This window comes from Cyprinodon variegatus, unplaced genomic scaffold, assembly GCF_000732505.1.
Source record: "Cyprinodon variegatus isolate N-32 unplaced genomic scaffold, C_variegatus-1.0 Scaffold267, whole genome shotgun sequence".
Taxonomy (NCBI): Eukaryota; Metazoa; Chordata; class Actinopteri; order Cyprinodontiformes; family Cyprinodontidae; genus Cyprinodon; species Cyprinodon variegatus.
The window spans coordinates 816063-828714 of NW_015150720.1; the positions used below are offsets into that span (position 1 = coordinate 816063).

Consider the following 12652-nt stretch of genomic DNA (forward strand, 5'->3'; position numbering starts at 1 on the left):
GTTACAGAATATTTAATTCAGTTTACACCCCTTTGATTGACCACTTTCTTGTTGAATTTCAAGCATCTTTGCTGCTCCTCATAATTTAAAAGTGATAGATTGAAGGTGTTTTTAAAACCTATTATAGATTTCTTTTCTGGCTTGTATTAAGCTTATGTGTAAAGTTTTAACAGCATTTAGTTTTGTATTTAGGTAATTTATTGGTGAAATTTTAGTTTGAAAGATAAAAGAACAAAAATTATATCCCCAACATCAAGTTAAAATCTCTAGCTGAGATGTGAAGTGCTAAAGAGAGCATTACCAGGGCATTATTAGCTCATCTTTTCAATGTGAGATTTATTATTGATAAAAGTTTGCTTTCAGTATGTAAAACGGTAAGATCAAAAGAATTTACACCCTCACTTCTGAGATGAAGCTAATGCTTTATGATAAAGATGGTTGGATATAAAAGCAGGGAGCCTGGTTGAGCCTACTTTAAGCTGGGAGCGTAATCTATTTTTCATGTTCAAAGCTGAATAATATATTTTGGGCCCACACCAAAGTGCCAGCTTTCTGTCATGCCAGAGTTATGAGTCTGTTGTGACTGTAGGCAACGAAATGTGTGTTCACAGAAAATACAGGAAAAAAGATTACTTTTAGTTTGGAACTAGTGTGTTTCATTTTAAGGCATCATTGTCCAATTTTATACTCTGCCTACATAAGTGGATGTGGCTTCATTAGATGAATCATTACCAGACTATTAGATTGCTATCCACTTTTGATGTTGGCTTTAGCTGCTGTTAGATTAGCATTATTGTTATAGTCAAAACAACTGATCTGAAGTAACTGATACCATTGTCCAGCTCTGGGCCCCGAGGATGGGAACAAACACGAATCCATAACGAGTGTGAAGAGGACCCAGGCAATACGGCGGAGGCATAACGCTGGGAGCAACCCTACCCCACCACCTTCAACAATGGGATCACCACCCAGGTAAGTCACTTCAGTAGACATGAGTAAAACTTTTTCTGAGAGTCTAAGTTCTAAGATCAGCAAATAAATCTGGCAATGGTAAAATGGTGTTGAAATCAGTGGGGGCAAAAAAAAGTAACCTTTGGAAAATTCAGTTTACTATAAGAACAGCAGGCATGGTTCATTTATTTTCTTTTGGCTTCTTCCAGCCTCCAAGACCTTCAGCGAGTTCGAACCTCCTCTCATTCACGCACCCGCACGCTTCCATCAGCCTTACAGTTTGCGTCTTCACTCCTACTCCCCCGCAGCGGCATCCATGAGGCCTCCACCTTTGACGACACATCAGAGGGAGCAGTGCACTATTTCTATGATGAAAGTGGTGAGTCAGTGGCTTTAAAGGAATCATTCAGGGGTTGCATTGTGGCCAAGTAGGGAGGAGTATTTGTCTGGCAATCTGGATTAATATTTGATTCCAGCTCTCCTGCCTGTGTGAAGTCTTTGGATACAGTCCTGGTCCAATAATTAATAGAATTAAAAACTTGTAAATGCATAGTCTGATATTTAATCAGATTAATCAGATCAGATTATGACATTCCTGGTAAAAATCAATCTGAGTACTAAGAAAAAAACACACTGCAAACATTGTAGAGGTTGATTTCCTCCGATGTTGAGCCTGATACACATGATGTTGAAATGCATCTGGTGTGCCGTATCTGTTAGATGTAACTGGCATTAAATTTCAGATTTGGAAAGAAAAGCAGAACTATACTGTGCATCTTTATAAAAACAACAAAGGTACACACATGGGCAGCAACAAATTAATATTCAATTGAATAATACATCTTCCTCACTGACGTCATTTATGTTGGTTGTTGTGTCACAGGAGTGAAGAGATCCTACACTTTTGGACCTGCTGGTGGTGGCTATGAGGATCCAGTGCAGTAAGTGAAAATACTTTATAGACTGCATTATTTATGCTCTGTACCACAGATTCAATCCATTCCTGAAAAAATGCTTTGCAGTAAATTGTGAAAATTTGAATGTTGCAGAGAAAGAGAGAGGCAGTCCCAGTCATCAAGCTTCACCTCCACTGAAGTTCAGGATGGAGCACCAGTCCTGTCCATCCTCCAGCCCAGACCCGTGGTTCTCCAGGGCATGCAGGTTCGCCGGGTGCCCCTGGAAATGCCTGAGGTTAGCATTCTTCAATGGCGTAATTAACAAATTATTCTAGGTAGATTTTGATGTTAAATAGAAAATCTCTTCATTGTCCCACAATGGGGAAATTCTGGAGTTTTTTTGCTGTTGTTGTTATTAACCAGATTTTAATTGTTTTCTAGTTTGATCTTGATCACGAATCCCTCCAAGAATCTCATGAAAACACTCTGATGATTGAGGAGAAAGCCAAGCCTAAACAGTACTATCGGTTTTGGGTCCTACCTGGCAAGTGGCTTAGAGTTCGTTACGATCGACTGGCTCTTCTAGCTCTGTTGGACAGGTAGGACAAAGTGTTGGATAATGAAAAGATGGGAATTGGTGTTGCAGTTTTTGTTTATTAATTGGACAAATCTAATATTTTTATTAGTTGTGTATTTAGTTTCCAGTCTTTAATTCTTAAGTGTTCATAATTTTACTCCATTCCTAAAACTATAATATAAGGAGCTACATATTTTATTATTATTGTCTATTAACACTAATAATGAATTCGGTGAGTACAGAGTTGTTTCTTAGCTGGGTTACTTTAACAGCTGTATGTGACTGATGGTTTAATCCTTTTTTTATTGTTTTCACTTAAATGTTTCTTTTTTAAATAGAAATCTGATATCCAGGAATTGTAACAGCTGCTATATGCCACTTTATCCATCTCAAAAAGCTTTCATAATTCAAAAGGCATTAAGAGAAAGCATTTGCAGCCTGACTGAGTTAAGAATAATTTATCTGGACTTTGCATGCAGGAATCGCCGTGTGGGAGAGAACGTGTTTTCTGTGATGTTGGCTAGCCTGGTGGCCTTCCTGGGATTTCTTCTTCTGCTTCAGGGCTTTTTCAGGGACATCTGGGTCTTCCAGTTCTGCTTGGTCATTGCTAGCTGCCAGTACTCTTTACTGAAGGTAGGTTCCCAATAGATTTTATAAGCCACGTCTTAAACGTACATTAATCATGCATCCCCCTCTCTCCTCATATATGGATATACATTTTTTTTTTTTGAACATGAACATGTTTTTTTAATCTCAGGTTTTAAAATCTGGATATTCTATGTAGTTTATTTTTATCACTTGATTAACTAATGTGAAAAATTCCTCCTCTCTGCTTCAGAGCGTACAGCCGGATGCAGCCTCTCCAATGCATGTGAGTATTGCTTTGTGTTAATCTTTAGATGCGGAGGAGGATGCTTCCCTTTTGCCGGTTGATATGATTTCACGAGGTCTTTTCTGGTATACCATAATGCTAAGACCTGACAGGTTGACATTACAGCTGCCTTCTATCTTTAACTTCAAGTTGAAAAATAATAGAATGTGTTTATGGCAAAGGATGCAAAAAATGTCAAAAGTTTTGATCAGGCATGATCCAGTTACTGGTACCAAGTAAACCACGTTTTAACGAACACTCCAATTCTGAAGTGCTAGTAGTCTATATAATACTGTTCATACAGTTATTTTATTGAGAAGTGAAAAAGTGCAATAGAGGCTGGAGTTTTTTGCAGTTTATAGGAAGGTGGTGTTCAAGCTACTCCGATCATCAGTCACTAATAATCTTGTAGTTTATTTTGCTTTAAAGCTTCACAAAAGAACCAAACAATCCCATAAAAGTACAATTCATGTGTATAGAATGCTAACGTAATCAAAGAACCAACTGGGAACCTACCTTAAAAGACTTTATAAATGGAGCTCAAAACATGTAAGCATCTGGTTGAAGAATGCTTGCATACTCTAGCTCAAGCTAACCTGTTAGCTTATCTTTTAGTTTGGCTTTAGAAGACATTCAAATCTTATCAAACACAAATTGAATGAACAGTACCTGAATTGTTTGAACTTTTTATTATTTTCCCTGTTTCTACAGAACTGGCACCTCTATTTACCTCTGTTTGAATGGAAATTTGAAATTTTAAGGAGAGGATTAGCCAGTCTACGGGTTCCTATCAGCAGTTTAGTGGTTTAGAGGACGGCCTGCTCTATTCTTCCATGCTGGCCCTTAGTTCTGTGATCATCGTAATAATTTTACCCATAATCTCTGCTGAGTCTCTGCCTCGGTCTTTGCTGCAAAACTCACAGAAGAGAGATGCCGAAGGTTTGTTACTCCTTCACTTGCAACAATTGCAGACGGCAACAGACTGTACTAACTTATGATCCAAATTTGAAGGTCGTCATCCCTGGCTAGCAGGTCTGACATTCAGTGGTGTCTCCTCTGTGCAATCTGCCATGGGATGAAGAGGGTCTGTCTTTTAGGAGACTGAATTTAATGGGTGTCTCAGGATTCTCCTACTTTGGGAAAATCCTTAAAAGGACACATGCCTACAGACTGAAAACAGCCTATAGTTCAACGTTCTTGGACAGTCCATGTTCTTATTTGGACTTGGACAAACTTTATTTTCTCTAATTTTTTTGTGCTGAGAGGCACAACACAATCTACAACAATACATAGAAAGCAACTTTAGATTGGATCAGATATGGGTGATAAACTAAACTGAAGGGAATGTCAGACCTTTGCATAGGTATTTAATGTGGTTGCATTTAAGCACAAACTTGGCAGACCTCATTAGTACGACTGAAATAACTGTTTTTTATTGTCTTATTTCTCAGGGCCATAACTGGATCATTGTGTACAGTCGGCCAGTTTACTTCTGCTTGTGTTGTGCAATGATCTGGATATTCGACCTGTCGGGACGAGCTGGAAACCTGCAGCCATTTTCTCTCTATGGTGTCACCGTCTTCTCTGCGCACTTCCTGCTGTGTGTCAGGGATATGCTTATCGGTCAGTTCTCATTAATCACTGTTTAAAATCATTTTTGTGTTCAGTGTCTTGGTGATGTGTTTTGTGATTTTTCTGGAGAGTTACAATAAAAAAAATATATAAAAAAAACACTTACCTATGTGCCAAATCCATCGATGCAAAATAGATGTTCTTTGAAATAATTGTTTTTTTTCTTCTACAGTTTTTGCCTTGTGTTTTCCGGTCATTTTCCTGTTTGGGTTGCTACCTCAGGTTAATACCTTTGTGATGTGTCTGCTGGAGCAGATAGACATGCACATTTTCGGTGGAACTGGTAAGCTAGCACTTAAGCTTCTTTTATTATTTATTTTTTGCAAACTATGGAAATTTTTCAGACGATATTTAATGTTTTTGTTTGAAAAAGTCCCAACTTTCAAAATTTGTAAGATTTTTTCCCCCAAACTCTACAACGGAACAGCAGTGTTTGGTCCTGTCTTTTTCTGCTTCAAAACAGCTAGATTTTGTTATGACAGAACAGTCATGTCTCTGTTTTAAAGGTGTTTTTTTGTTTTATTTGAACTTTGTCTTCTTTGCCAGCCACTACCAGCCCCCTATCATCTCTGTTCAGCCTCATACGCAGCATAGTGGTGGCAGCTCTGCTGTATGGATTTTGCCTCGGCGCCATTAATGTAGGTTCCTCAAAAATTTTCATTTATAAGCATGAATTAACAATTAAATTTTTGTTTAAATTGAAGTAATTGTGTGTTTAATGGGAAACAGGCCCCCTGGGGGGATGCCCATGTGCCAGTTCTGTTCTCTGTGTTCTGTGGTCTACTTTTGGCCTTGTCCTACCATCTCAGCCGCCAAAGCAGTGACCCAACCATCCTGTGGTAAGTGTTTGTTTGTAAATAAAAAGCTAATTCCTTTATGGTTCAGTTACTAATAGTTTTAACTGCTGTAATGGTTCAATTTGATCAGTTCTTTCTTCACCCCACTACTTATATGATATTTATCCCACTGGTAGGCTCTTTAGATAAATGAAAATTGAAAGTCAAATTGTTGACCTTTTTCTTTTCTCTGATTCTTATGATTTCTGTTTATCAGCTATAATATCAATGCATTAGTACAGGGTTTGCTATTTAAAAATCTCTTAAAAATGATGTTTTACATTGTTGTAAAAGGACAAATAATTAAAGTTAACATCTCATATTATCTTGAATTTCTATAGTTAACACAGACAACATCACAGCTGATGATTGTAGCAGTTTACTGTAATGCTAACCTTTCTGTAAAGGTACCCAGAATTTTTTAATCCACGCTAATAGAAGTAAAAAAAGAAAAACTTGAAGTAATAAAACTGAGAATAGTGGCTGAGGAAACTTGAGCACTAAGTTTAGCTCTTTCTTACTCTTTGGCAGCCTGGCTGAAGCTCAGACGTACTTCGACACGTCTGCATTCCCTTTTTAAGGGCACATAAATCTCATGTTGAGTTCTTTTGAGTATGTTATGTACAACAGTGGATATAGGCACCTTAATGTTTTCTGTTCGTTCCTTTAAGTAACATTTTGACATTCAGACATCTTTGTCCTAATGTTTATCTTACTGATTAAGAACTCATACAGCTTTGCTATTATTCTGAAAAAATAGTTTGTAAATCCATGTAAAAAAACAAACAATGTCTTTAGATGATAAACACAACAATCTGTTTTAGCTGCTCAGCAGCCAGTAAAGACATATGATCCATATTATTTATTTTGTTGTTTATTGGTTTGTTTTTCCATTAGGTCATTGGTCCGTTCCAAATTATTCCCCGAATTGGAGAACAGAACCCCAGAGGAACCCCCTGTGGAAATCAAAGATCCTCTCCCTGAGAAGCTACGTAACTCTGTGGTAAAAACTACAGCTCATACGCCTGGCTTATTCTAGTGGCAGATTTTATGATTTTTTTATACTCTGTGGTTAAATCATTTCTGTCTCTTTGTAGAGCGAGACGCTTCATTCAGACCTCGTCATGTGTCCCCTCATGGCTGTGATTACCTTCGCCATCAGTGCCAGCACCGTTTTCATTGCTCTTCAGGCATGATCTCACTCTTCCAATACATTTCTCATATGAATTTGGTGGCAGGTGTTCAGATTTTGAATACGAATCTTTTTTTTTTTTCTCCTGCTTGAACTTTAGCCGGCTCTCAGTTTTGTCTTATACATCCTGGCTGGAGTCATAGGGTTCATCACTCACTATCTCCTGCCTCAGCTCCGCAAACAGCTGCCATGGTTCTGTCTGGCACACCCTGTGCTTCGATCCAGAGAGTACAGCCAGTTTGAGGTCCGAGGTGAGGATCCAAGAATCAATTTTGACCCCTGAAGTACATCATAATATAATGAAATACAACCTCTGAAGAGCTGAAACATGGAGATCACATTTAGCTTGTTTTAGATGGACTTAAGCTCAGTTTACTGTTCCTCTTCATTCTTTGTTGTTCATTTTCCCCGATTGCTTCATGTACATATTCACTTCTCTATTATCTTGTTACAACCACACATTTTATTTTATGGAGAGTTTATTTGACATTCTAAAACAAAATAATATATATCTTTCGAAGTAGAATTAAACTATAAATCTTTTTTTTATTAAATCAGAATCTAAAATTAATCTACATAAAGTGTTTAGTCCCATTTACTCTGATGCTGTTTTAATAGAGTGTAACAGTAAGAATTACCTTCATAAGTTTCCTAGTTGATAAACAGAGACCCGTTTACTCTGTCTAAATACAGCTGTTATTTTAAACATGGGGCTGGTTGCTAAATAATAATTAATAATAATTTCATTTTATGGATCTCACATTGGAAAAATGTACCTCTGCATTTAACCCATCCCCTTGGGGAGCAGTGGGCTGTCATTTTTCTGCACCCGGGGAGCAGTGTGGGTAAAAGGGTTTTGCTCAGAGACCCAGTGTGGCAGGCGATTGGAGTGGGGCTCGACCTCAGAATTCCGGGATTCAAAGGTCTATGCCCTAATCACTAGGCCGCCACTCCCCTTTGCAGAGCCCCCAGTCGGCCTCAACAGATGGCCGCTCACACTGAGGCTGGTTCTGTTGGAGATTTCTTCCTGTTAAAAGGGAGTTTTCCTCTCCACTGTTGCTACATGCATGCTTGATGTGAGGGATTACCTTCGAGCTATGAGTCAATGCAATCAGCTGGTTTTCCTTAGATTGAAAGCTCTAAACCAGTCTGACTGTATGATCTGGTTGAATTTTCTCTGTAAGGTACTCTGAGATGATGTGTGTTGTGAATTGGCTCTTTATAAATCAAATATATTGAATTTGATTATCAGCAGCATTTCCCTCCATGTTATATTTAGTCAAGTTTTCCAGCTTTAGATTGAATGGTATGCTTTTAAATCTGGATTTGTTACGGTCTGTGTAAGATTGCTTCGCTCTCTGCCCTCTCCAGATGCTGCTCAGCTGATGTGGTTTGAGAAGCTGTATGCATGGCTACAGTGTGTGGAGAAGTACTTCATCTATCCAGCTGTGGTGCTGAACTCTCTAACAACTGAAGCCCGAACAGTTGGTCAGAATCATAAAGAGCTGGACATCTAGTAAGTCTCATCAGTTTCTAGCAGATTTACAACCTTGCATCACTATATTCATTTGAAATCCACTGTGCAGAACCAGAATGCATCTCTGGATGTCGAGTGGAGGTTAAATCAGCTTTATTCCACACTGATTTCCTTTCCCCCCTCCAGCAGCCGTGCTCTCTTCATCTCAGTCGCAGGAATGAAGCTGCTGCGTTCTTCCTTCTGCACCCCGTCTCAGCAGTACGTGACCCTTTGCTTTACCACGCTCTTCTTTCACTGTGACTATCCACACTTCTCAGAGACCTTCCTAATCGACTACTACTTCATGTCGATCATCTTCAGCAAGGTGAGAGCTCTGTTGAAGTCTAACCAGCTTGTTCTTGTTATGGTATGTTTGCTTTGTGATTGAATTATCTTTTTTGGACTCTGCAGATGTGGGACCTGCTGTACAAGCTACGCTTCGTTTTGACTTACATAGCCCCATGGCAGATCACCTGGGGATCCGCCTTTCATGCTTTTGCTCAACCGTTTGCTGTTCCTCGTATCCTTTCGTTTGTCCAACCTGTTAGAGATGTTGATGGATAAGATGTTGGCATAAATTCTTTATTTTTTGCTGCATTGTCCATTTATTTAATATTGCTCCAATTTAAATCACCATATAGTATCCTTAACACATGATTTTTCAGACTCTGCTGTGCTTTTCGTCCAGGCAATCTTCTCTGCCATTTTTTCCACACCCCTCAACCCTGTTCTAGGAAGCGCTGTGTTCGTCACCTCTTACACCAGACCTGTAAAGTTCTGGGAACGAGACTACAAGTATGTGTTTGACAGTAATTCATGGGCGTTCTGCTCTTTAAGTCCAAATACTGTATAAAATTTTTACATTTAACACTAAAACCTAATTTGCAGCACCAAGCGGGTTGATCATTCAAACACCAGACTTGCCACTCAGTTGGATCGCAACCCAGGTACGCCGCTGGTGATTTTTTGGTCATGTTTTTGCAGCGCCTTACAAAACGACTCCTACCCTTTGGTTGTTTTTCAATTAACACGTTGGTAACATGATTCTTCAAAATGTAATGGGGTGGTAGCTAATAGACAGATCACTGCATGATTGTCAAGTGGAAGTGAATATTTTATAAAGCATCCTAGACTCAAAACCTCTGGACTGAACATGTGTTGTTGCACTATAAAATGACATTTCTTTGGATTTGTCTCTTGTGTTTTTCACATTTTCCATCAATGCTAGATGCTCTGTTATCAAATTCACCCACCTGAGCTATGGAGCTCAGCAGCTCCTCAAGAGTTGCTATGGCCCTCTTGACCCTTCTGAGACTAGTGATTTTATATGAATGCTCACATTTTATTTGGTTTGCAGTTTTCTGGTACTCTCATTTTTTGAGTAATGAATTAAACAATAATCCATCTGATTATTATAGATTTATGATTCAGCATTCCTGAAAGCATTTGCAAACCAAAGCTTAACTTCCTCATCTGTCTGCCTTGTTCACTACAGTTCTTTAATAGGTTTCTGATGCCTTCAAAAAACACATGGATTAATACTGAGATTCCGCTGAACACAAGTGGACACTATTTAGAAGGAATTTGGCTGCACTAGGGTTTATTTAGAGGCATTGGAATAAAGCACAGTGATTTTTGTATACAGGACATGCTATTCAGAAAATATTTGAAGACGACCCTTTCCTCACACATCATGTGATATATGCAGTCTTGAGTTGTTTTATAAAAGTAAACATTCACCAATGATAAAACTACAGTTGGTTGCATTGTATATTATTTAAGATTTCAAAGGTTTTTTTGATGTCATAAAGTTTATTATGCAGGATTACTTTTGCAAGACACGTTTTTTGTTCCTTTGGTGATTATTTGCTCTTTTACTAAAGGTGCTGATGACAACAACTTAAACTCGATTTTCTACGAGCACCTGACGCGCTCTCTGCAGCACAGCCTGTGCGGAGACCTGCTGCTTGGACGCTGGGGGAACTACAACACAGGCGACTGTTTCATCCTGGCATCGGACTACCTCAACGCTCTGGTGCACATCATTGAGATCGGCAACGGGCTCGTCACCTTTCAGCTCAGGGGTCTGGAGTTCAGAGGTCAGCAGGGTCTTATGATGTGGAGGATTGATGATTGAAGCTTTTGAAAGCTGCATTTGATAATTGTTTGCTTGGCATGAGATGGTTAGCATTTTATGCTATTTATTAAACTGTTGTAGGATAAAAGGATGAAGCATTACTTTTATACCGTTTGCAAAATTAAAATTTTACATTTTATGCAGAGATTTTTGCTACTTTCTCTTATCAAGTATGAGGTTTATTTTCTAACAGTGAGTTTATGTAGCTGCATATTCTTTTACACAGAAAACTAAAGGTCTTCTTCCCTTTGAGGCTGACTGAGGCATTTCACATGTGCGTAGGTACCTACTGTCAGCAGAGGGAGGTAGAGGCTATCACAGAGGGGGTGGAAGAGGACGAGGGCTGCTGCTGCTGTGAACCAGGTCATCTGCCGCATATGTTGTCCTTCAACGCCGCCTTCGGGCAGCGCTGGCTGGCATGGGAGGTGGCCGCCACCAAATATGTTCTAGAGGGCTATAGCATCAGCGACAATAACGCAGCCTCCATGTTGCAAGTATTTGACCTGCGCAAAATTCTCATCACCTACTATGTGAAGGTAAGGCTTTGGTCAGTGAAAGTCTTCTGTTGTTAACCAATTATGATTATTTAACCTTCTTATGCTCAGTTATCAGCTAAAAACATAAACATGACCAAACAAAAAGGATATTCAAAATAACAGTCACATGTCCGATATGGTGTGTAGTGTTTCTTCTATTTTTTTGGGTTGTTTTTTTTTTTTAAGTCGGCTGTTCCTAGCTTAAGTTCTTCGATGCCTCTGCTCCAGTGTAATGATATCAGAACAGATGGGAATTAGAGGACCTTTCGCTTTTGGAAAGATCCTGAACAGAGCCAACAATTTTAAACAGTGGCATGTATGAGGGCTCACTGTTGCAGGAAACCTGGTTAGTGTCTCAGGAATCCCTGTTTACTTATTAGACTCTAAAATCATACAAACTTATTGCAGGTAGAGTTTGTTCCCCTTCAAAACATGTGATATATTTCCCTGTTTGGTTTGCTACTTAATCAACTCTTATTTCATCAAGATAAAATTCAGCCACATGACAAACAGCTTCTGTTTGGTGTTAAAGTTGATTTCCCTGTTTTTAATACTTGTTAGATCTGTTAAATTTATTGCATAAACATCTATATTAAAGTAATCTGTCATGACGACAGCTTATCTTCTGTCAAGACCACTTATTGGCCAATCATATCTCCTTAAAGGTCTTCGCCATATATAACTGTGCTGTTGATGGATAAAATGTGACATAAACTGTACATGTAATACTTGTCATAGGTATAATAGTTTGCAGTGAAATATATTCCTTCTATGCATTTAGTCAGTCTGACTATGTGAAAAGCTTTTTTATTTACTAAAGCTTAATGGAAATGTTTAGGGCTGAAACAATCGGATTTATCTGATTATTTAAGTATTTGTCAACTAATTTATTAATTGATTAATCGTTAACTGGACTATAAAGACTAAAACATGTCTTAATTGACACAGCAACCCACTTACAGCAGTAATTATACCAAAATTTAAAAAGAAAATGTATATAATATTTTTTGTCTGTCAAAATGCTCCTTCTATCTAGAACCCCCAACGTATAAATTTTATATTTCACCTTGTTTAAATTCTGTTTTTCTTTAAAGAATCTGTTGCTATCTGAATATTAATCGTTTTTCAAATTTGCCTCAATGCCTTGCTATCAATATCATTGCTTAAAGTCTAATTAATTTGTTTTTGTTTGTATCAACAGAGCATCATCTACTATGTGAGTCGATCCTCTAAGCTTGAGGAGTGGCTCAGCAATGAGACCATTCAGGAAGCTCTGCGGCCCTGCCTTGCACCCAGCTATGTGGACAGCGACCCCACCTTTAACTTGAACATTGACGAGGACTATGATCACAGAGCCTCCGGCATTACCCCCTCCTCCTTCAGCATGGTTTACCTCGACTGGATCCAGTACTGCAACAGCAGGCGCCAAACGGTGAGACTCTACACGCCGACTCATTGTAGCACGACTCTAGTTTCATTCTCTCTGTTTTTATTTGATTAATTCTATT

The 12652-nt window shown here is 38.7% G+C and overlaps 1 protein-coding gene across 2 annotated transcripts in view; it reads left to right on the forward strand.

Annotated features, from left to right (window-relative positions):
• Positions 1–12652, forward strand: part of pcnxl3 (pecanex-like 3 (Drosophila)) — a 34326-nt gene that overhangs the window by 11922 nt on the left and 9752 nt on the right. The window contains exons 8-29 of one of the 2 annotated variants that reach the window (XM_015382805.1): positions 843–972; positions 1161–1330; positions 1835–1892; positions 2001–2142; positions 2289–2446; positions 2904–3057; positions 3263–3295; positions 4747–4918; positions 5100–5210; positions 5474–5565; positions 5657–5766; positions 6661–6766; positions 6861–6953; positions 7056–7206; positions 8327–8471; positions 8619–8796; positions 8883–8991; positions 9137–9266; positions 9360–9418; positions 10355–10570; positions 10891–11144; positions 12346–12576. In XM_015382805.1, coding sequence (XP_015238291.1) covers positions 843–972; positions 1161–1330; positions 1835–1892; positions 2001–2142; positions 2289–2446; positions 2904–3057; positions 3263–3295; positions 4747–4918; positions 5100–5210; positions 5474–5565; positions 5657–5766; positions 6661–6766; positions 6861–6953; positions 7056–7206; positions 8327–8471; positions 8619–8796; positions 8883–8991; positions 9137–9266; positions 9360–9418; positions 10355–10570; positions 10891–11144; positions 12346–12576 — 3002 coding nt within the window. The remainder of the gene's footprint in view (positions 1–842; positions 973–1160; positions 1331–1834; positions 1893–2000; positions 2143–2288; positions 2447–2903; positions 3058–3262; positions 3296–4746; positions 4919–5099; positions 5211–5473; positions 5566–5656; positions 5767–6660; positions 6767–6860; positions 6954–7055; positions 7207–8326; positions 8472–8618; positions 8797–8882; positions 8992–9136; positions 9267–9359; positions 9419–10354; positions 10571–10890; positions 11145–12345; positions 12577–12652) is intronic. The other variant, XM_015382806.1, reaches the window with a different exon arrangement.